The sequence below is a fragment of the Calliopsis andreniformis genome, chromosome 10 (genome assembly GCF_051401765.1).
Source record: "Calliopsis andreniformis isolate RMS-2024a chromosome 10, iyCalAndr_principal, whole genome shotgun sequence".
Lineage (NCBI taxonomy): Eukaryota > Metazoa > Arthropoda > Insecta > Hymenoptera > Andrenidae > Calliopsis > Calliopsis andreniformis.
In genome coordinates, this window is record NC_135071.1 from 17,723,440 (window position 1) to 17,747,887 (window position 24,448).

Sequence of the window (24,448 nt, forward strand, 5' to 3'; positions counted from 1 at the left end):
GCAGAGTACTGCACGTGTATTTTTATGTGTGTGTATGTGTGTGTATGTGCGTGTATAACGTGTACATTGTGTGTCTAACTGTATACTGTCCGTCTCTCTGTGAAAAGCCCAATATAAATACTTCTTTTTTTCCTTTGACTGAAGATAAAAGTACGAGTAATTAACTGAACTCTCAAAACGCGTTAAGATAGACAATGAAAAAGCATTAAGCCTCAAGCGAAAAAAAATGTTACAGTATACTGTTTTCTTTTCTCTCGAATGGATAATTGCATTTCACACACGAGCATCTTTCATCATCTTACATAGTAGTAACATTAATGATGATTTGGACGACGATGATTCGACTAAATGATCTCTTCTGACTGCTAAGTGTAAATCGTAATCGCGAATACACATGACACGAAGAAATGGCAGCTAGCTGTTTGGAAATTTTTTTTTTTTTTACACAATAGGTCCTATATATTACAGTGGCCTTTCGTTTATCACTTCCCTCGAAATATTTATAAAAATAAATACTTTGAAAATGTGGCTTCGTTCACTACCGTAATTAATTATCGGAACAATAATAAATAATCATTTAATTCAAATAAATAAATAATTTGCTTTCTTTAGCATCGTTTCCGCGTTTTATATCATTTAGTAATGTACGATTTGCGACGTGTAAATGCGGCTCTTTCGTTTACAAAATCTCGTGTCGCCGCATTTTATAAAAAAATATGAACGATTATATTCGACTTCGAGCGTTTTCATGTTTTCTGGATCCTTAGCGAGAAAGTCGATTCGTACGTACATAAGGATTTCCAAAAATTCGTTTATATCGTTAATATATCCTTAATTTATACAAATATCATGACTTTTTTGCGAGATGCCTCGATTTGTACCTTACGTTCCAGCCGAGTAAAATGAACATTCACTCGGAAAACTAAAATCTTCATGAAAAATAAGGAAAACAGAAACCGCTGACCCGCAGGAACATGTTTAGGAACTATACGATGTAATAGTGTCGCTTAAACAATGAAAGTTCTTCCAAAAAGAAAAATCGAATTGTGTTTCAAACAAAATCTACTGAATTATCCTTTTTCCATCAATGATAATTGGGAGTATTATGAAGAAACGTAAGGTTACAATATCGACGCTAGCAATAATTATACACAATGAATTGTTCGATTGCTTTTTCCTTATTTTTCTTCCTTTTAATATAATATTCATTTTCGGCACAGTTTTGTTTTCTTCCTTTTCTAGAACGCTTATGAAAAGGATACTTTCTATATTATTGGTACTCGTGTGACTTCTCATGGGACGTTTATATACAATCAAAGAATTAACTTACTAATTATATAGGATTCATCGTAAATATAGGCAAGAAGCAGACGTTCTAGAAGAACCTGTTACGTTCGTTTGTGCTATTCTTTTAACGTTAAGGCGTCTAAATTGAATACTTATTGTCACTGTACAGACTTATTTAAATACCGACCACCTTCATAGAGCATCATTATGATGATTTTTCGTTGCAACGGAGGCGGTCGTCCTAATAAATGTCGATGTATCAAAATTTATCGATATGGCTCTATCGAGTTCCTTTACGTTAAAACAATATCACCAATAAAAAACTGCTAACTCTCGTGACGCGTATAAACTATTAGAGTCCCTTGTTTTATCAAACGCTCCGAACATTGTACTCTTTGATGCTAAATAATGGTTTCTTAATCATGTTAATATTCTTGTTTCATCGTAGAGTTGCGTTAGAGTACGAACACGTAGTGAAAACTTTTCAGATATCCTTCGACCAGTTTCTTTAAGTAAGAATCGTCCAAAACGCGTTCTTTTCATTGCTGATATGTAAATTTATAAATCAGATTCACCGTATAAAGCGGTAGAGAAGGAACGGTAATCTAATGCTCCAGGAATAGCATTCATTCCCTTGTAAGGAGGCATTCGCTGAATGCAGTATTCAGCCTGGTCTGGTGGCAATTCTCTCCTTAACTCGTCTGCCAAGATGTATGGCTGCAAAACACAATTTCACGATAATTCATCTCCACTTGAAATTCCATAAAATCGCAAATATCTCCTTGTAAGGAGATATATACAAACCTTGTCGCCCGCAAGAATACGGAAACTGTCAATAACTTGTTCAGCCGTATCGGTGTCTGTAGATTCGCGCGTCATGAAGTCCAAGAATGCATCGAATTGTACGTAACCAGAGTTATTTGGATCAACAATAGCCAAGATACGTTGGAAGTCGATGTCGCCTTGCCTATCCTTGCCAATGGAGTAACCCAGGGACACAAGGCAAGACTTAAATTCATCAGGAGCCAATCTACCTGTTCTATTCTTGTCAAAGTGATTGAAACTACTGCGAAATTCGTTAAGTTGTTCCTGTGTGATACCCTGCAACACGCATCAAGCTTGTAAGTAAATCGATCTTTTGTAATCCAGGCAAAAAGTTTCACTAAATTTGGAAAAATGTACCTTGGAGTCCCTGGTAAGGATTTGATTCTCAACTTCGTTGATATTGCGATTTATCGAAGTCAAAAGCTGTTCCCAACCAACTCGTAACGTTTCCATTGTATATTGAGTGTATCGATTCTCGAATATCATGCCTTCCTGGACAGCCTGGTGAATCTTCTCCAGTTCCTCGAGATGAGCTTTGTATTGGTAGACAGCCTGCTCGTATTCCTTCAGACGATGCAGTTGATCTTCCAGAGTACCCTGAAAAATGAGGTTATGTTTTAATACTAGCGTAGCGTTACTTGAAAAACGATGTTCTTGATTAAATTCAATACCTGAAGACCAAGACCAATGGCTGTAACTGCGTCTAGTTGACGTTCTATCCATGGACCAACAGCATTAGCCTTTTCAGCGAACTGTCGTCGAAGCAATTCATTATCTGTTCACTCGATTAAGGAATTTCATATATTACTTCGCGAAATTCGATAAAATAATTTGTCAAGAGTCTTATATAACGATATAACTGATCAGTAAAAGGATACTCTGTTGTTTTCGAAGTTCCGCTTGCAACGTAGCATCACGTTGTGGCACGAGCTGTCTGACATCGCTCCACTTCTTCGTAAGGTCCTGTCATCAGCAACAATAAGAAATTACAACAAATATAGAAGAGTTTCAGTGTCTACAATTAAAATAAAACCAGTAATTTCCACTTACCAACGCAGTGAGTGTAGTATACGGATTTTCTAGACCACCAGGGATCTGGAACTGTTTGACTATCGACTCAACTTCGCGGACCAGTCCCACGATAGCGTTGTATTCTTTGTCAGCTTCCCCGAGAGTCGCTTTAAAAGCGGCGTGAGCATCCATTAATCCCTGAATTTCTTCCATCGTGTGAACGATGAACATATCTACTAGATCTTCTCTGGTTCCATCCAACCAGTTATTGAATGGCTGAAAGACATACAATCATAATGAAACCCTTTAAAAAAATCTTCAATGATACATAATATAAAATAGACTTACAGCAGCTCGTTTAGCAAACTCTAAATGTAAGATATCGATCTTTTCAAGAATACGTTCAGCCTCGTCTAGTGCCTGACGTCTGCGCTGAGTAAGAGTACCCAGACGATCCCACTGATCACAAATTCGTTGGCATCTGGCATTCACAGACGCACTATCGTGATATTCCAAGGTACTGCAGACAATTTGTTAACATTAACATACATTTTCAACGTTTTTATGTCAAACAACAAAGTGTATTAGCCACATTATATTACTTGAGCTCTTGTGCAATTGCAGCTATCTGTTCTACACGGTCCTGATGTGCCGCGAGATCAGACTCAAAGGCCTCGTGCTTCTTTTTCAAAGCTTTCAGTTCATTGAGTTTACACTGTCGGAAGTGCTGCGACGTGAGCATCTCCTCCTTTCCTGCGGTCCATTCTTCGTGAGCGTCGGCCTTGTGCTTGAACTTCTGAGCTAGATGTTCGAGACGCTCGAGACGCATCATTTCCGACAAGAGCCATTCTTCGAATGACTTCTCTGCCAGCTCCAAGCCTGTTAATTAATGCCAGTAACACATGATGCAATTGTTAACACTTCGATTGTATATCAAGCTTATAGTGTTATGGTATTTTACCTTTCCAAGCTTTATTGATATCCGAGACCATTTTTCCCTCTGTTGGCATGTATGCTGGTCGATTGCTCAATCTCAATTTCGTTTGTAAAGTGTTGAAGTTCGTTTCGAGTTTGGCCTTCTGTTCGACACGCGGAGGCTTGTGCTTACGGCGATACGTTCTATATTCTTCCAGTTTCTTCTGACAACCGGCAAGAGAGTTATCAGTTTGACGACTGGCCAACCAGGGCATCGTTCGTCGTATCCATTCCAGTAAATCAGACGCCAGGCGTTCGTATTCTTCCATAAGCCTCTCATTTTCTTGGTTTACTTTCAGGACCTTGCAAATTCTATTCGCAGCTGTCTCCGCCTATATTGAAAACAGATAGTTATTGATCTTCGTATTTGGCTCACAAAACAGAAGTACACTTCTTAATACACTATACAATAATTATGAATGAATTGCGTTATGATTTGTTTATCTTGTTACTGGTTAATTTCAAATGCAAAACACACCTTTTGTGCACCGCTAAAACAGTGGTAGTATGAAGATACGTAGGTCATCACAGCCCTCTCATCAGGCTTTGCTGTATTTCGCATATCTAGAAAAACACATTCAGAGAAACTCAAACCATGCAGTGTTAGCTTAGTAATGTCCATTGAAAATTGTCTTCTTCCTTCGTTGGAAGAATATACTTTTGATATTTATAATTGATTAATAGATCGAAAATCTAACGAGTGCTCTAGTTAATAAAACTGTGAATTCACTGTAGGGGGAGGGGGTAACAAAAACATGTACCAATAAACGAAATAAGTCTTTAGAAGAGTCAATATTTTCTATGAGTGCCTAGTTTCTGAGGATAAAACAATTATAACGATTATACGATGGAATTAGCATGATCAAACATTGTTAAAGCTAAGCATACAATTTGATTATATTAGTGAAGAAGTAGCACAGATCGTTTTATAACCAAAATAAGGGAACAACACGCATTTCTTTACGCTGACCTGCTGAGCACCTTGGAACGCATGGTAGTAGCAGGACACGTACGTCATGATTGCACGCTCATCTGGCTTGGGTGTGTTGATCAAATCTATATGATATTAAGGGAACAAAATATTAAGAATTTATACGCTTAAATAACATGAAGAAAACTCATTTGATCATAGTGCCATCCTGTACCCCAATAGAATGCCTAAAGTAGTAAGACGAAGAAGCTTTTCTCGCATGAATCAATAGAGATGATAAAAGGACGTGTCTTTCTTAATTAAGAAGATTTTTAAATGTAGAAGAGCATGTGCTTACCATCAGGGTCTAACATGCGAGGAATGTCGAGATACTTTTCAGCAACATCAAAGGCAGTGTTCAAATTTTCAAGAGGATTATCCTTGCTGAGTTTATTGTAATCGATAAGGTCCGGACGATGACGGTGAATGAGAGCGCAGAACGCCAAACCATCCTTGAATGACAGATGGAAGTTCTGAACATTGACATTCTTGTATGGTGCTGTTTTGCGTTGGCACCATAGGAGGAGACCCTCTTTGGCTGTCATCTCTTCAACAGAGATGTCTTGAATAGCAAATCTCAAAATTATAGTCCAGATCATACCCAAAGTCATCTTCAGATTGCCATCAACGATTTCTGTCAAAGAAACAAATAGTAATCTTTATGATGTTGAACAGTTTTGGCTAAGAAATATTTATAAAACAAAGAAACTCACCTTCTGCTCCAATAGAAACCAATTTGACGCCCTTACTAGCAATATAATCAAGAGCTTTGTTTACATTTGCAATCTTATGGAACCTCATTTTGCCTCTGTCTGGTCTTGGAAGAGTTTCACCTGAAATTACCTCAAGGAGTAACATCAGCTTCAGCCCATTTCTAAAATCTTCCTCGATGTTTTCAATGGCAGTTCCTGCTTTGCGGAGATGTGAATTGCACCATGCTGTGAATGTCTGAAAGAAATAGAACAAATCCAACTTACTAAAAGCATGTCAAATGAAGTAAGCAATACATATTACATGAAAAATGATGGAAACATTTACTTCTTTTCTACTTTAGGGGCCACCATACTGCAATTGTACTTTGACTGGAATATTCTCAATTAAATAATACAATGTCTAAGATGTTATGACTAAGAAGAATTTAAAATGGGGAATTGAGCTTGACTGCTGCTTAGTGTATATTTTAGTAACGACCCCGATCCCTCTTGCTAAATATATCTTCTGTCCTGGTTCTTAAACTGTGCTTCCTATTGCCCAGACTAAAGATTTTCAAACCTTTGATAGCTCAAAGCATAAAATTCCATGTATTGTGATACATAGTTACAACCTTTGACCATTTTAATCAGTCATCAAACAACTGCTATATTGCAAACGTCAGACAATCTAACTTATACATCTTATTTCATAATAAAATTCAGAAACAGCATTGTTCCAAGACAGAGATACAAGTATATCTGCATGTACAAAATTGTAACAAAAACCATATCTTGCTATCAGTATAAATACATTAAAACTTAATAAAAATGCATTTGCAAAAATAGTATAATTTATTGTAAACAGTGAAATACAATTATACAAAGGTATATTATATATTCAATATTCATGAGGGAAAAAACTAAGTGACTTGCATTATCAGTACATTAATAAATTGCATTTTCAATAGTACAATTTACTTTATGACCCAGTTGCTAAGAGAGTAAATGAAGTTTCAAGTGCACTTTGAGTTACTATGTGGGCCATTCACAGGGCAAAGTAATTAACTTCATTTCTAGAATTCTTTTAAAATATTAGTGCCAAAGCACTTGATCGATGAGTAACTTTTTCTATTTGAAATCAATAAAATATTTCTGTTTTGTGGAGTTGATTGATTTGGCAAATGAATAGCTCATATAATACAGCTCTAATTCCATGCTTATCTGTGAAATTTACATTTGCTATAAATAAGTCAATTACGAATAATGAACTGTGCATTGTTGTAAGGTATGGTGCGACAATGTGTGACAAAAATGCGATATCAGGGACCGTGAATTTTTTCGAAGGAAAGTAGACGGAGAGAGAAAAATATTGTCTGAAATTTAATACGGGTAGCGTGAAGCGCGACCGGCCAAAATTGGACATGAGCCACCTTAACTTCTACGAGCGCTCTAAGATCTATTTGTAAAACATTGACTCCTCCCGCGCTGAGCGGTTCAGCATTTCGAAAACATTCTGATCTCTTTTCCCCCTATCGAAACCATCAGATTTATATCGATAACCATGAATCATTTCCCCATTACCCAAACCATTCCTCATAAACAAATCCCATCGAAACTTTCAGGCTTTCGTCGAACAAATTTCGTATGAATCCTAAAGTCCCGCTCAAATTTGTCGAATGGCATCAAATTTACATCACGATCAAATTTATTTGCTGATGAAACACGCGATCTACACGGAAACTGCGATCGTATTTCCCATGGCAACCACAAGTTCTGTTCCGAAAATACATTACGTTTCGGGCGAATTCATGGGCACACTGAAACGTTCTTACTTCCTAATCGCGATGATTCTGAGATTCGAATAACTATAGCGAACATTATGTAAACCCCCGACTTCATAAAATAAAAAGGCCTAAAGCAGCAGTAACGCTGGCTTTCTTTGCTTGCATTTGGATGACTCATACGTATCATCCTTCTGTAAGCGAATACAATGCACCGTTGTTATCTAAAGCTGATACTAAAATGCTCTTAGGATATCTCTTGCATTAGAATATGTTGCATAATAAAATAAGAGGCGCGGGAAAGTTTGAAAAAATGTAGATAGGACGTGCCACGTGGTAGCCAGTTGACAAGTCAATATAAACATTAATTTTAGTTCGTAACGTGGACTCAATCGGTCGTGCCAATTGTTACGCATACGGATGGACGTATAATTGATCGATTACGATGAGGCTAGATCGATCGGCTGCTCATCGTCGAGCAGACTGAACGTACGCGAGAAGATATGCAAAGTTATCCGCGTGCGAAATTTTTACAGGTGCCTGGGCCTCGCTATAAATAAGTGCAGTTAAACACGAAACGCCCTAAATACGATGCACATAATTCACGTAACCCAAATTCGAAATATCACGCGTGTACAACTCTTCGTCGACGCGCTTGTAAATTGATATTTATTCTTAAAGCTGCTGGCATTGAATTTCTTTTCAGCCGTTGAACTTTCCTGGTAGAACATCAGTTTTTCCATTACGTTGCATCTCGTTGGATCGCTGACAATTCCAACGTCATAAACATTCTCACTGACCAATGAGAAATCATGACACAAAATATCTATGTGACGATTTAAGGAAGGACTCTCATGTAACACGCTTCTAGAAGCTAGTGATTTTTATGACTTTTTTTTAAGAACATTATTGATAGTACCAGAACAAATTATCTTGTGATATAAGGAGAAAAGATATTTTTTTTAAATAACTTAACCCTTTCGCACCCTTTAGCTCAAAAGTTAAATAATTACTATATTTGATTTGTCAGATACTCCTAGAATTCGTTTCTTATTTTCTTCAGAAATGTAGGCATCTGGCCAACGTCAAGTCCCAAGAGTTTTTTCAACCACTTCATACCATCATAAAAACGGCCTCCCTGCCAAGGACCCAAAACTTTCTCTTTACCCTCTTTTCCCCACTAAGCTTTTCCTTGTCCTTGCACCCCCTTATTTTGTCAGAAAGAATTAGACCTCTGAACTGAACGCATCGTTTTGTAATAAAGAGTATTGAATTATATATCTCGACAATTCGTGTTTAATTTGCCATCCTCCGGGTATACGACACAATAATTTTTGGCGCAGTCGGTAGGACCCGTCATTGGTGAAAGAATAGTGAGACTTTATTTAAAGTGTTCTTCACTTGTGGATTTTTATCCTGACGGAAGATAACAGTGTCAACCCCGAGAGTCTGCGTATCCAAACATCCACTACAGGGAAGGAAACCAGCATTGGCACATCCAGGGACTTTCACTGGCAGACGGCAAGTACATATTCGAATTTTGTTGCTTGATAATCGCCTTTGCTACTCAGTACCATATTACAATGTCTATACCAACTTCCCCAGATGGTTCCTTAGATCCATCGAACTCCTCATCCGATTTTCCGATACAATTCTTATGTAACTTAATTCCTAAAGAATTCACCGGTAATAGATTCGAGCTCGGGCAATTTATAGCCAATTGTAATAACGCGGACGAACTAGCTTCTGAAAGACAGAAAACCCCATTATTATATTTCATACTTTCGCGAATATCCGGAAATGCAAAAGAACAATTAGCTCTTCAAAATTTTCACAACTGGGCAGAATTGAAAGAACAACTCAAAAGGTTATACCAGGATAGAAAACATTACTGTCAAATAATGGAGGAATTAAACAACAGTAGGCAACTATCTTCTGAGAGCATCAGCGCTTTTTATCAGAGGCTATTAACACTGTCGTCAAGAGCACTCAGTGCAATACAGCAATACGCGATTGACCCTTTAGAAATACCGGGAAAGAAAAAATCAGTAGAGGAAACGACTTTAAATCGATTCGTTTATCACAGTCACCCACAAATCTCACAGATGCTTAGGTGGAAGGATTTCGATAATTTAAATTCCGCGTATACAGCCGCGATTTCAGAAGAACGAGCTTTAAATATGCATAAGTACACTAGGCAAAAATCCTGTAATATTTGTGGACGGACCAATCACGATACACTCCAATGCAGATTAAAATCGTCTATTCCCGATCGTAATAGAGCTGTTAATAATATCCAAGTTTCGAATCAAAATCAAAATCGTTTCCGAAGTCAACGTCAGTATCAAATTTCTAATGAAACTCAACAAAACTATGTACATAATCGTTTACAACCACAAAACCAAGTAAATTCAAACTCAAGTATCAACCCCCCTAAGGTTTGTAATTATTGTAAAAAACCAGGTCACTTGATCGCCGAATGCAGAAAACGACAATATAATAATAATCGAAGGGATCAATTAGTGAGTCAAAACACCCCTCGAGCGGAAAACGCCGCGGTGCATTTAAACTCCCAGGAGTCCCCAGCGACGGACACCACGCTGGAGGACCGAATTGCACAGTTAACGGTGTTCGAGAACTAAACGTTTCAATCCAAAACGATAACTTAGATTATATTAAAGCGTCTTCAATGTATTCGAAAAACGTTGATAAAATCTTTCAATTTTTAGTAGATACGGGCGCAAACGTCTCTCTCATTAAGGCTTGTAAATTAGATTCGAATACCCCCTTTAATTCAAAGGATAAATTAATATTACACGGTCTTAGCCCAAATATTCCCGTAGAGACAGTAGGTAGCTGTAAGATTCCTATACAATTTCGAGATTGTACTATCGATGTTAAATTTTACATCCTAAATCAAGCAACAAACGTCCCATTTGACGGCTTATTAGGAAGGGATTTTTTGCAGAAAGAATCTGCGACTATCGACTATCAATCTCACACACTAACTCTTAAATCATTGCCAATTCCAATCCAGCTAAGTCCTCAAAAACTCCGGAACCCAAGTATGAATCTAATTAATCTCAAAGCTCGAACAGAGACTGTTATTGAAATCGAGGTAAAAAACCCCGAAATTCAGGAAGGTATTATTCCGGAAATTCAGTTGCCAAAGGGCGTCTATTTATCGAAAGCAATAACCAAAGTAAGAGAAAATAATAAAGCCTATGCAACCATTTTGAATACACGAATAATAGATCAGAAAATAGAGTCAATTTCTGTAAATTTAGAACAACTTCCGCAAAAGACTACCCCTCTGTTATTAAATAATTCTAATACTTCCCAATCAAGTCGTAATGAACTGTTGAAAGAAAACCTAAGGTTGGATCATTTGAATCTAGATGAAAAAACATCAGTCTTAGATATCTGCACACAATATAATGATATATTTCATTTACCAAATGATGTTTTAACGGTAACGAATGCGATTGAACATGAAATTAATGTAACCGATCCTACTCCCATTTACACAAAATCTTATAGATATCCAGAAATCCATAAAGTCGAAGTAAACCGACAAATTGACAAAATGCTGAAACAGGGAATAATACGACCTTCTGTATCCCCATGGTCAGCCCCTCTATGGGTTGTACCCAAGAAATTAGACTCATCGGGCGAACGAAAATGGAGAATTGTAATCGATTATAGGCGACTGAACGAAGTAACGGTCGGTGACGCGTTCCCACTACCCAACATTAATGATATCTTAGATCAGGTAGGCCATTCGAAATACTTTACAACCCTCGACTTAGCATCCGGTTTCCATCAAGTTCCGATGCGAGATTCCGACAAACGGAAGACAGCATTTTCGACACCGTCGGGTCATTATGAATTTACGAGAATGCCATTTGGGCTTAGAAACGCGCCTGCAACCTTTCAAAGATTGATGAACGCGATTTTAACAGGATTACAAGGTCTTCAATGTTTTGTCTATATCGATGACATTGTCATTTGCGCATCATCAGTTCAGGAGCATTCTATGAAATTGAAGGCAGTCTTTGATCGTCTCAGAGGAAATAATCTTAAATTACAACCCGACAAGTGTGAGTTCATGCGGCAAGAGGTGATGTATTTAGGCCATATTATATCAGATAAAGGTGTGCAACCGAACCCAGATAAAGTTAACGCTATTGCTAAATTTCCCACTCCAAAAAATCAGAAGGATATCAAGGTTTTCTTAGGTCTTATTGGTTATTATAGGAAATTCATAAAAGACTTCGCGAAGATAGCTAAACCTCTAACAACTTTATTGCTAAAAGATACTCCTTTTATATGGACTTCTGAACACTCTAAGTCTTTCGACGAATTCCGGCGAATATTAATTACGCAACCGATCCTCCAATATCCTGATTTCAATAGAGAATTTCTTCTTACTACTGATGCTTCTAATTACGCGATAGGTTCTGTATTAAGTCAAGGTACAATCGGAAAAGATCTCCCCGTCGCGTACGCTTCTCGTACATTAAGTAAAAGCGAACAGAATTATAGTACTACGGAAAAGGAGCTGCTTGCTATTGTGTGGAGCGTTAGACATTTTAGACCTTACCTATACGGTAGACAGTTTACCATTGTAACAGACCATAAACCGTTGACCTGGTTGTTCAATTGCAAGGATCCAGGAAGTCGATTAGTACGTTGGCGACTAAAGCTAGAAGAGTATAATTATAAAATAATTTACAAGGCCGGGAAACTTAATTCAAACGCAGATGCATTGTCACGTTATCCAGCAGTAAACATAGTTCAAAATGCCAATTCTTTCGAAAACTTCATAGAGTTTCATTATAAAAATCTTGATATTCCGAAAATCCAATCTATCCCCTGCGATAAATTCAAATACTTTCCAAACGTATTGTTCTATTCAAAAGATTTAGACGATAATAATTTGTTCTCGGGAACGTTACGAAACATTTATGACATGTCAAAAATCAAGGAACCCGATGGATTATACTCATTCATTAGACTTGTCAAGGATTCTCAGGTAACATATCTTTGTATCTGTAAAACATTCCATTTTGATAAATTAGAATATAAGGAAGTATTTTATTCATTGCAAACTTTATACAAACATTTACAAGAAACCGACTATGCGGGAAACCTTTACATTCACGATGTCACAATCAATAATAAAAATATAAAAAAGGATATGTTCGGAGAAATTATATACTATATCTTCAGGAACACGAATATCACGCCTATTATATTAAATACCGAACGAATTACCCCTAAGTCACGGGACGAAATCATAAGAATACTACAAGAAAATCACGATTCTAAATTAGCAGGTCATTCTGGTTTCCTTAGGACGTATAGGAGAATTAAAGAATATTATAAATGGGATGCCATGAAAAGAGACATAAAAAATTATATAAAGAAATGCCCATCTTGTCAGGTCAACAAAACTAACTTCCGACCCTCGAAAGCCCCGATGGAAATTACAACTACATCCAATAAACCGTTCGAAAGGCTCGCCATTGACGTTGTTGGGCCGTTACCTCAGACCATAAATAATAATCGCTATATTTTAACTATGCAGGACGACTTAACTAAGTTTTCATATGCCGTACCTATACAAAATCATGAAGCGCAAACCGTTGCCACAGAACTCTCTAAATTCATAACATTATTCGGAATCCCTAGAACTATACTCACTGATCAAGGAACCGATTTTATGTCACAATTAATGAAAGACCTTACCAAATTATTCAACACCAAGCACCTATTATCTTCTCCCTATCACCCTCAAACAAACGGAGCCTTAGAAAGGTCACATTTAACCCTAAAAGATTATCTGAAACATTATATTAATGATAAACAAACAGACTGGGATGAGTTTATAATTTTTGCAATGCTAGCCTACAATACTCACGTGCACAAATCAACCGGCTTCACTCCATACGAAACACTTTTCGGAAATAAAGCATACCTACCCAGTAATATAACACAGGAACCGACGTTAAGTTATTCTTACGACGACTATATAGTTAACTTAAAACAAAAACTAAATTATACTCAAAAGGTAGCAAGAGACAATTTAATACAAGCTAAAACTAAGTCAAAAACTTATTATGATAACAAAATTGTTTCTCATAATTACAAAATTGGTGATTTAGTTTATGTCCTAAACAAACAAGTTACTACGGGATTGAATAAAAAACTTACACCGAACTATAAAGGTCCATTTAAAATAACAAAAATTAATTCAAATAGCACTGTTCAAGTTTTAAAAAACAGAAAATTAATAACTTACCATACTAACTTACTGAAACCTTCTGTTTCAGGAGATGAAGACGAATAAAGTCCAGCACCTGTTTACCCTGTTAATACTAGTAGCATCCATCTCTACTATCCTGAATCATGCTCACGAAATTAACAAACCCTATTATAAAATCTTTCGTTTAAATCATACGGGATTATATTACAATCAACTGGGAAATGTAAAATTATCGAATTCTCAACTTACTCTATTATCCCACATTAACCTCACCATAGCAGATCAAAAGTACGATTTATTATCCAGGGTTTATGCAAGATCTTTGACTATGTGTACCTACAGTCCTAAACAAACAGTACATAGCAACAACGCACATTTTTGTCAAAGTTCTCTCAAAAATATACACTCGCGTATTATGGCAATCAAAAGTAAAATTGAAACCATAAAGCATATGATAAGCAATCAACCAAACGTAGGAAGGAAAATAGTAAAAAGAGGATTATTTGACGGAGCATCTCATGTTTTACACTGGCTATTCAACATTCCTAATGATGAAGACGCTAAACTCTACAAAGAAGCTATAGATTCGATTGTTCTTGAAAATAGAAACGTTAATTTACTAATGAAACAGCAAATCGCGATCATAAGCAACACTATTCAAAATTTTAATTCATCCACCCAAAGTCTCCGAGCTGACGAAGATAAACTTAACGAAAATATAAAATTACTTAATAGTTTCTCAAACTCGACGACAAATTACTTAAATGATATTTTTACTCGACATCTTATTTTAGAACAAATATTCTCATTAACACAGATGTTCTCAGAACTAGACGAATACTGTAATTTGGTTATTTCTTCCATTTCACTAGCAAGGCAAAATATATTACACCCAGAAATAGTATCACCTCAAAACCTTTTTCTTGAATTGAGCAATATTGCTCTCCAGAACAACTTGAAATGGCCCGTTCCGCTAACATACTCTAATATGTACAAATATGACAAATTATATAAACTAAGTGTGGCCTATATCAATAACGTATTAGTGTTCGCAATTAAAATTCCGTTAGTCATAGAAATGCAATATGAGCTTTATGAAATATTACCATTACCCGTTCCTCATAACACTTTAAACACCTACCTTTATATTCAACCCAGTTTCCCTTACATGTTACTGAGTATAAACAAGGTGTATTATGCAATGCTCCAAAATCTGGAATTATGTCTTATGGCCGACATCAACGAACGCATCTGCCTTATCAACCACGTAACACGGACAACCGGACGACCAACGTGCGAGACAACATTATTTACATCTAACACGGGAGGAATACCTTCATCATGCCAGACCTATACAGTCAAAGGCAACCTTGAGAGATGGTACCACATTCGAAACAACGAATGGATCTTCACCGCCACACATCCATTATATCTGACGCTCACCTGCTCCTTGACGCATATCGAGGACGTCAAATTAAAATCAGTTGGGATCATTCGACTAGAGCCTCAATGTAAAGGCTACACTGAGACGATTATTCTAGAACCATCACAAGGCATCACCGCAAATCATAGCCATAGTTCCATAATACATAAAAGTCCTGAAGAAGATTGCTGCCCGAAGAATCATGGAAACTCTACAATAGTTCCGATACAGTTAACGCCAATCAAAATCACTGATGTCAATACCGAAGAATTCAAGTTCTCCAACCATAAGCTTATCCAGTTGGATAACCTCTTACAAAAAGAGCTGAATAAACCAGTTGTCGTTCAGCAAAATCGATGGTACAATATCATATTGACTACAGTAATACTCATCATCGGAATAATACTTGCCGTACATCTTTTACGTTGGTACGGTATGCTACGTTCAACAGCTAAGTGCCTGTGTCTCACCAAGGATCCGAAATCAATAAACGATGCTTGCTGTTTTAAAATCATCAATACAAACGTCAACGCTGGGCCCATAACGAGAAGCCAATTATCAAAATTCCTGGAAGAAGAGGACAGATTCAGGTCAGAAGAAGGAACATTCGATCCTTCAACCAGACTTGTTGGACAACACGGATTAAGAAGATCGACATCCCGTGCACCCTCCATAAACATGGATTGACCCCGTGGAAAAAGAAATTGTAACCCTATAATTCAGTCCAGTCCCTCATTTGTTTAAACGATAAGAGTAGTTATAAGCGTAGATAGAAGGTATAGGACTAACAATTACTATTATTTTCAATTTCTGTAGATTTAATGACATTTACTCTTTAGATTAATCGATTATTTTGCCATTAACAAATATTTGTATGCACCTTACTTACACTTTCGATTTCATAAGTAGATTATTAAGTATTAATTTTCCATCTGGCTGACTTAAGCCTTCATAATAGATCTATATGACTTAACCATGTAAAGTAATTTTAATATTCTACAAATCGTTATAATGTTATATATATGTTTCAACTATGAAAAACGATCTCAAGTATTCTAGAAATTAGTAAGACTTTGTATTACCTCAAACATTCTGTATTACTCATATATTGTTAGAAAAAGTTAGCATAGAATTTAATTAATTTACGTTTTGCGGAACCGTAAATTAATCTAAGGATGGGAGGTGTCAGATACTCCTAGAATTCGTTTCTTATTTTCTTCAGAAATGTAGGCATCTGGCCAACGTCAAGTCCCAAGAGTTTTTTCAACCACTTCATACCATCATAAAAACGGCCTCCCTGCCAAGGACCCAAAACTTTCTCTTTACCCTCTTTTCCCCACTAAGCTTTTCCTTGTCCTTGCACCCCCTTATTTTGTCAGAAAGAATTAGACCTCTGAACTGAACGCATCGTTTTGTAATAAAGAGTATTGAATTATATATCTCGACAATTCGTGTTTAATTTGCCATCCTCCGGGTATACGACAGATTTTACTAGTACTAACTTAGAAAACTTAAAATTATGAAATTTTATATAAAGCTTATGTAGGCTACTATTAAGTATTAATATATGGCAAAAAAAGATTTTGTTTCGTGGCCAAAAAATGTCTAGATTTGAAAGGGTTAAAGACACCTTTTTATATCCCAAAATACATTCTGATACTATCGATAGTTTTCTCAAGAAAAATTCTTAAAAATCATCCCATTAACTGTTGTTTCACAAGACTTCCCAGGTAGATCCCAAATTTAAAAGAGGACAGAACAGAATAGAAGAAAGCAGCGAAATTGGCACGTTACTTCGACTACACGTGATGCTCGTGTAAGATTATTGGAAAAGACGTTTGCGACAGTTTACAAGACTACTTTGGCGGTTTACAAAATTCTGTTGTCTTGAATGAAGGGTGCAGAGCAGGTGTTCACTCTCACATGGGCAGGTGGCGATGTGATCGGTTGAACCGTATGGTACGTACCAGTTACATATCTATCTAACTGGAATACTTTATGGTTGTTAATTTTCCTGACTGCCTCTTTAGTAAAGCGTCATTCACATTAGTGAAACAGAACCTTGATTAATCTGATGCACTGTTCGAAGAACTATAATTTTAGAGTCAAATTAAACAGAGCAGTACGCAAAGGTTAAGATGATCCCAATTGTTCAGTTTGTTTCATTCAGGGTTACTGTTATTCGATGCAATTACTACAACAGTGCGGTAAAACATTGTTTATAACTTGGATTATGATTTTAATAACAATCTACCGTAAAAAATAAAATTAGCTATCAAAAAGATGGCTCCAGGTTTAAGCCTCGCATTAAGGTAGTTAATTAAAATCCTATTGTAATTTTCTTTGAGTCATTTCAGTTCAAGTGTGTCATTTGAATCTGCTAATTTAAAGCAAACTTCAAGCAAAGTATGTAACAGATACTACTGTGAACGAAGCTTAATCGAAGTCGAGTGAAAGATCCTTTCCCAATAAATGCAATTGGAACACGCATCTAGGAAATAAATATTTGCTCCTTTCAGAGAAAATTTCTTTTGTCCTACTTCCGGTACGTCATTTGAGAAACCTGTCTGCGTAGTTTGCCACAGACAAACCGCTCATACAAGAACTTAACACGTTGACTTCATGCAGCTTTTTTGCTTTTCCAGGCCTTCTTTATAAAATTCATAAATATGTAAGAATACAAATATTTCATAATTCGACATTGCATGTAGTAAATGCTAGTCCTTTTTTTCATTTCTTAATATTCTACTTAACCTTTTCAGGGAGGAATTTTTTTCAAAACTAATTATTACGATAGCTAACCTCCTGAAAAAGAGGTTTTAATAGTTGCCAGTAGAAAACAAAAAGAAAGCAATAGGACGGTACATAAATCTGAATTTTGAAACAAAAAATGAACTTCTATCGATTTGACTCTCAAGTACAGTATTACTGCCAGGTAAACGTTGATAAATGTAAAGCCTGAATCGTTGTAAATGTTTTACAGGCACATTATAAGTCAAAAGTGATGGTGCCTGGTAACCACCATGGCGATCAACGTGTTAATAACTCCGCCTACGATTGTCAGGGAAACATTTCACTGTATCTCGAGGAAAAATGTGCTATTCCGGCGATCGTTTACGTTACGCTCGCCGCGGAGCCGAGAATACGCCTGGAGGATCTTGTAGGATCTTGAACAGGAAAACATCATGGTCGACATTCTATTTCCGGACGGGTATCGTCAACGGGGCGAGCGGAAATGTTGAAAATTCATTCAAGAAACCATTCCAACGGATGGTTACGTCGTCCGCGGTTATTTCGTGGTAATTATCGCGGCGACCTTTGGGAGTGACGAATAGCCAGCTGAAAATAGTGAATCGCGTGGGTGTGTGCGTTGCATTTTAAACGAAACGTAATCGTGGCCCGTAATATACATAGGGTGCACACGCGGGGAACTTAATCATCGCATAACAATCGGCTTAGCGATGCATAGCGTTCGCGCGGGTCACCCGATTCCAATCTGAGATCTGGCGCACAGCCTAAACTCCTCTCAAAGGTTAACGATCTTGGTCGAGGGGAGAAATCGATCGATCGAGTTGTCAGATGCTCGCGATTTCGATCAAACTGTTGCACAGGGGCTCGGCGACAAAATCGATTCGCTTTTCGACTAGCGAGCACGCCTCGCGGACAGTTTCTAAAAATATTTTGTCTCCCCTGATCGTGTCGAATGCTCCACCTCCAACGCCATCAGATCGGGCACGATCGACCTAGAACGATTCTCAAACCGCGAAGGAGAGAGCATTATTACACCGTTTCGATGAAGAAATCTTGGGAACGTGAAATCGAGAGATAAGACAGCGGTGAAGTTAAATTCGATGAAATGGTTGGTCGAAGTCGAGCCCCACTTAACCTTCTCAGTACTACTGATGGATAAATCAATCCATGCCTTCGCTACCCATCACGCGATAGTGCGTGACGGCATTCCTCCGTAAGTAGCCAACCACGCGCTATCGCGTGCTAGGTCTATATTCAATTAATGTGAGCTATGCGGCTGGCAGTTTGAGGACACTGCGTTGTTTCGGATGGACGAGTGTCTACAGCAAATACTGAAAAGGTTAACAATAATCAAGTTACTCAATTCATGAACAGCATTTTTTATTGAAATATTTTTTCAAGTTTCAGGCAGGGGAACTGCAATGTCACTATACAATGAACTATATAATTAAGTCAATAAAGTTTGTTAATTCTCTGAAGTCTCAGAGTCCACTACAATAGTTTCAAATTACTTGACTAATACGAACGAGGTTAAGAAAGAACTGATCTATAACTGACTTATAATTGATTATACCGATTATAACAGAATGATCTGAAGCTTCCGCTTCAAGAGTAAACAGATTTTCCCGAATGCCAGAGAAGACGATTGGGCGTCCAGCTTCTGATAGACCACCCTGTGTATCATCTATTTATACAGTAACGTCAGACGTCGCGCGGAGCGGAAAACGACGCCGAAAGTACAGCAACGAGAAGTCCACCTGAAGAACAGTAACCAGTCCTATCGCCTAACAGTATAAGTCATCGAGCGACACGATGCGTTATTGACTGCTCAATGATAACGTTAGATAAGCCGTCGTCCTTCGACAAGCAATTTTCGACGATAAACTGTTTGTCGGTTACTGTGGGACGCGCTCAGGTGTCGTAATTGCTATCAAAATTTAAATAGTATCCGAGCTTCAACGCACACAAAACTTGATGAAATTTTCATTCATTTTAGAAGCTCTAGAAGATTGGAACGAGCGCGTAATTAATGTCGACGAATTTGGCAGACGACAAAGTTTCAGTTTGCAACGAGACAATCGGGAGGATCGAGGGAAAATTGGCAGGTTCTTTCGCGCCGCGATCCGACGCCAACAGCCAGTCGAAACGTCATCGTTCCTTCTGCTAAAAGTTCGTCGGTGGGAGAAGACACGATAGAAGTGATGAAACGGACAAAAGCTCCGCGTCCAGCGACGTGACCCATTTGAAGAAGAGAGAGAAAAATACTTATCGCCACGTTCCCCAGAATCTTTCGTTCGAAAGCCGCGCGCGGCCGAGATTTTACGAGAAATTGTACAGTTAACCGTCCCGTACCAACTAGCCTGCTTCGTCTTCCATATTCAGGCTGATTCACCTAACCCGACGACCTAAAATTCCTCGTAAAACCGTCCCGTTGCATGGAAAAATTATTCCATAAAACTTGCACCGTACAGAATTCATCCTCAGGCTTATTCGAGCAGAACAAATGGCGCCAGAAATTCGAATTTCCTAAAACTAGGCTACCTGGAGACTCAATACTAAAATTTAGTACAGTAAAATCAAGTCATTATAATTCTAACTTTTCTATAATAACGGAATTTTCATTCTCATTTATGCAGTCCTTTAGCAGGTGAAATTCTCTATCCTCAAGGGCCAAAAGTATCGAATTCTTTTAACCATCAAATTTGCCTCTGGTTGGTTAATCAATACATGAAATAGACGAAGCATCGAGTAAGGATCGAAGAACAGTTACGGTAACATTAGGTATAACAGTTGTTCAGATTTTTTCAAAGTGACTTGCACATGCTACACTCCTCTGTTTGCAGTAAATGCCCTATCGCGCCTGCTCGATTACGTTACATGTCACGTGCACTCGAAACTACTTTCGAGTGTGCCGGAAATATTTCTGCGAAAAATACCGGGCTGATAAAACGGAAATCCTATTCCCTGTCGTTGGTTTTACCGCGGAAATTAGGTGGCTCAGGAATTACGAAAGGCTGCCTCGCCTTTCACGCATTATACGTTCTTTAATATCCCTTTCACTGTGTTCGTGTAATAAAGATATGAAGCATCGTTTTCATTTTTACATTTTACACAGGGCTTCTTACGAGACGGGAAAATAACCGAGAACGACAGGGCAGAAAATACCGACGGTCGTAATTGTTGGAACGTCGTTGGAAACTATTTCAGGGTCGACGGGAATTTATGATGCCGCAGGATAATCGGTGAATGCTATCAGCTTCTGATTTATCTAATTTCGAGTCGAGATATGTGTCGATAAATATGCCTGATTTGATCAATTTCAATTCTATATCGTGACCATTGCTAAAAATACAAATTCTGTCTTCTGCACTTCAGTCAGGGCAGAAATATAAATTTGTTGAAAATGAAGCTTAGATAGTTTCAGTTGCAGTCACAGAAATAGTATTTATTAGGTAACCAAGAAAATTCTGTTGCTTTTGAAGTTCAAAGATCGCTTATAGTATGATAAAAATTCTGAGTTTTACAAAAATGAATTTGTGAATAATCTCTTTATTGAGGAAGTGTAGTTCAATGTGAATTAGGAAACAAAATTATTTTACTTAAAAAATACAAGCGATCTCAATGTAACTTCAAGAGCTACAGAGGTTTTTTGTTTACCTGATAATAATAGTAGAATTTTAGATAATAGGATTAGTGTTCAATACTATTATTTTTGTGTGTTTCCAGGCACGAGTAAAAAAGACGATTAATAATAATAATAATAGAATCGATTTCTCGAGCAACATCGACGGGGAGTCACGTTACTCTGGAATGACTCAGTGCTCGATTATTTTCGTCATAAAGTCTGAAAATACAATCTGAAGGGCTCCCGAAGATGCGTGTAACCGAGTCGGACTTGAGAGAGCCTTGAGCCCTTGCCAAAAATGAAGAAAACGTGTCTTCGACGCGTACTTGAAGCTGCTCCACTTTATCAATTGACACAGCATTAATCTGCCTCCCTGCTGCGCTCACCCTGTCCGCGTGATTCCTCTCGCGTAATTAACGGCCCGCGGAACACGCGGTTTCATTAGAAATCGAACACCTTTCATCGGTTCCGATCGAAATTCTCCGCCCACGCGATTCAGGCGCGATTTGCCAGAGTGGTTCGCTTGGAAAAACCGATTATGACGATCGTGCTTTCACTATCGGTCGAACAAGTTCGTTGAACGATCCGTGTACAGGGTGTTCGGTAACAGGCGGCGCGAAATGAAATTGAAATTCAGGAAACACAGTACTGCCTCGATACAAAGTCGAGTTAACGACTGAGAGTACAAGAAATCGGTTTCTAAAATCCATATATGCACCAGCCACAAGAAAATATGAGTTTGTATCGAGAAGACACTGTAGTTTGAAGATCTGAATATCTCCGCGAGCTTTATCGAGATAATATTGTACTCGTTATAAGAAAGAAGCTCAGTCGGTGGATTTCACAGTGAACCGCGACCAGAGCGGAAGTAAGGGAGTTCTTTTTCAAGGAATTCGAGCGCGAGGAATTCGTTCGCTTATCAAACGCACGTATCGCGAATCGAAACGAGCAAGCGCGTAACGTCGCGATCCTCGACTCGGCGGGATACTCGAATCGAAAGTCCTCGCAGAGGAAGGGAGGAAAAAGGAGAGACGTAGGGAAAGAGTATGAATAGAAATATTTCAGTGAACAAGCGAGGGAAGAAAACATGGAAAAGAGTAACGAGATCAGACTCACCTTTTTCTGCTGTTTTTCCCAAGCCGGGTCCAAAAGACCTTCCCTCTCCCACTCCTCCTCAGGCTCCATGTATCCGTCCCCGTAAGCTTCCATGTCGTTCATCCTTCCGCGGATATTCTCACGTTCCTTTAAACGTAAATGATTTCCGTGTCACTCGGGTACAAACATTCCTTTTTTTCCCTACACTCGCCTCGCGGCAGCCAGAAACAGCGATCTTAATGTACACGTCGATAAAGAGAGAGAAAGAGTGAGACGAGAGTCCGCGAGGGTACGATGGGAAAGAGGAAAATTGGAGGAAAAATTGCGTCGAGCGGAAAGGCGAGAAGAGAAGATAGGCGAGACGATAGATACCACGAGAACAGAGGAAAGAGGTGTACGTTTTTGTAATGTGAAAACGTACCCGCTAAGCCCAGAAAACGTTCGGTTCGTGTCGTTCTTTCTCTCGCGCTGACCCCTCTGCCACGAGTCTGACACACGATTTGCTCGCCGGCGCACGAGCCTCCCCTCCCACACGCTCTCGCTCGCTCCTTCTCGCACCGATATTGTGCCCCGCGCCGCACGCCCAACAGCCCTCCCCCAAAAGATCCCGTTCCCATGCAACAGCTTCCGTGTCCAACCCCTGTGAGCTGCTCACCAGGGATGTGATCAAGTTCACTATATACGAATCTAAATCTGAACCTAATAGCCAGGGTGTCACAAGTTTACTTTTTTCAAAAATCACTTTCTACTATGGACACATTTACAGAGCATCAAATTTTTCATTTTCTCTGAGGAAATTGTTATGTTCTAAGTCGTTAAACATTTTTTTATATAGCAACGTGAGAATGATATTAGGTTCAGAGTTTGTTCTGAGTCAGATAGTAGAGATCTGTATTCTGTTGATATTGTCAATGAAATGTTGAGTTCAGAGCTAGAAAATACTTATTGAGTCCTATTTATTTTTTTATTTCTAACAGCGACAATATTGAGGACACAATTTCTCTTATAAACAGTGAAATAATGTAGCCAAAAATTATTTATATGTACGTATGCATTTCTAATCATGCAAAAGTTATAATATATCACATACTGTGATGAAATAGAAGATTATCATAGAAACTTGTCGATGGAACTATGATTAGAAAATTGTCAGTAAGATTCTACCGAAAATTTCGAAACCAGTTGGCCAAAATTTGATTTTAATTGCAAGTAGCCTTTCCATTTTCCGAAGTCTACTACCGGTATCTCATGGCGTTCGAACTTCTGTCGTCTGGATTAGAATTTATTTCAGGACACTGTTACCCTTTGAGAATTCCTAAAATGTTCGAGACTTTATGGGAATGCAAATCGAAAAAAGAAATATATATGTATGAAAGAGGAAGCTTAAGCTTAGGAGGGAAGATCGAGTGAAAGAAATCGTAACAGAGACTGATGTTATCGAAGAAAGCTTGAAATATTGGAAATATCGCTTGAAGTTTTCGTGACTTTTCTCTGGTTCATTATGCTAAATTGTGAATTCTCATTGTCTCTGGATCTGCTTCGGACAATTATATGCGGCTCGATTGGTACGTACTGAGACACATCTGCCGAAACTAACTAACCTCCGTTCCTCTTCCTAGCGTGGATCCCACCCAGCAAACAGCCAGGAGAATACGAAGATATCGAAAATAGTATCGAAGGCGACTAAGACACTTGATTCACCCACACACGATAAAAATAGTATGGTAATCCGCACGAAATTCCCA

The 24,448-nt window shown here is 38.1% G+C and overlaps 1 protein-coding gene across 2 annotated transcripts; it reads right to left on the reverse strand.

Annotated features, from left to right (window-relative positions):
• Nucleotides 1-1,662: 1,662 nt before the first annotated feature.
• On the reverse strand, nucleotides 1,663-24,443 carry Actn (alpha actinin). Of its 2 annotated transcripts, none has more exons than XM_076387475.1 (14): nucleotides 24,305-24,443; nucleotides 22,725-22,850; nucleotides 5,782-6,016; nucleotides 5,367-5,702; nucleotides 5,069-5,154; nucleotides 4,085-4,430; nucleotides 3,726-4,002; nucleotides 3,472-3,643; nucleotides 3,163-3,399; nucleotides 2,991-3,075; nucleotides 2,784-2,887; nucleotides 2,470-2,709; nucleotides 2,092-2,388; nucleotides 1,663-2,004 (listed from the first exon to the last, which is right to left on the reverse strand). In XM_076387475.1, the coding sequence occupies exons 2-14, from the start codon at nucleotides 22,824-22,826 to the stop codon at nucleotides 1,846-1,848; spliced, it is 2,676 nt and encodes an 891-aa protein (XP_076243590.1). In that variant the 5' UTR covers nucleotides 22,827-22,850; nucleotides 24,305-24,443; the 3' UTR covers nucleotides 1,663-1,845. The 2 variants fall into 2 exon arrangements, with proteins under 2 accessions (XP_076243590.1, XP_076243589.1); XM_076387474.1 differs by lacking the exon at nucleotides 24,305-24,443 and adding an exon at nucleotides 23,125-23,258.
• Between the last annotated feature and the right edge of the window lie 5 nt (nucleotides 24,444-24,448).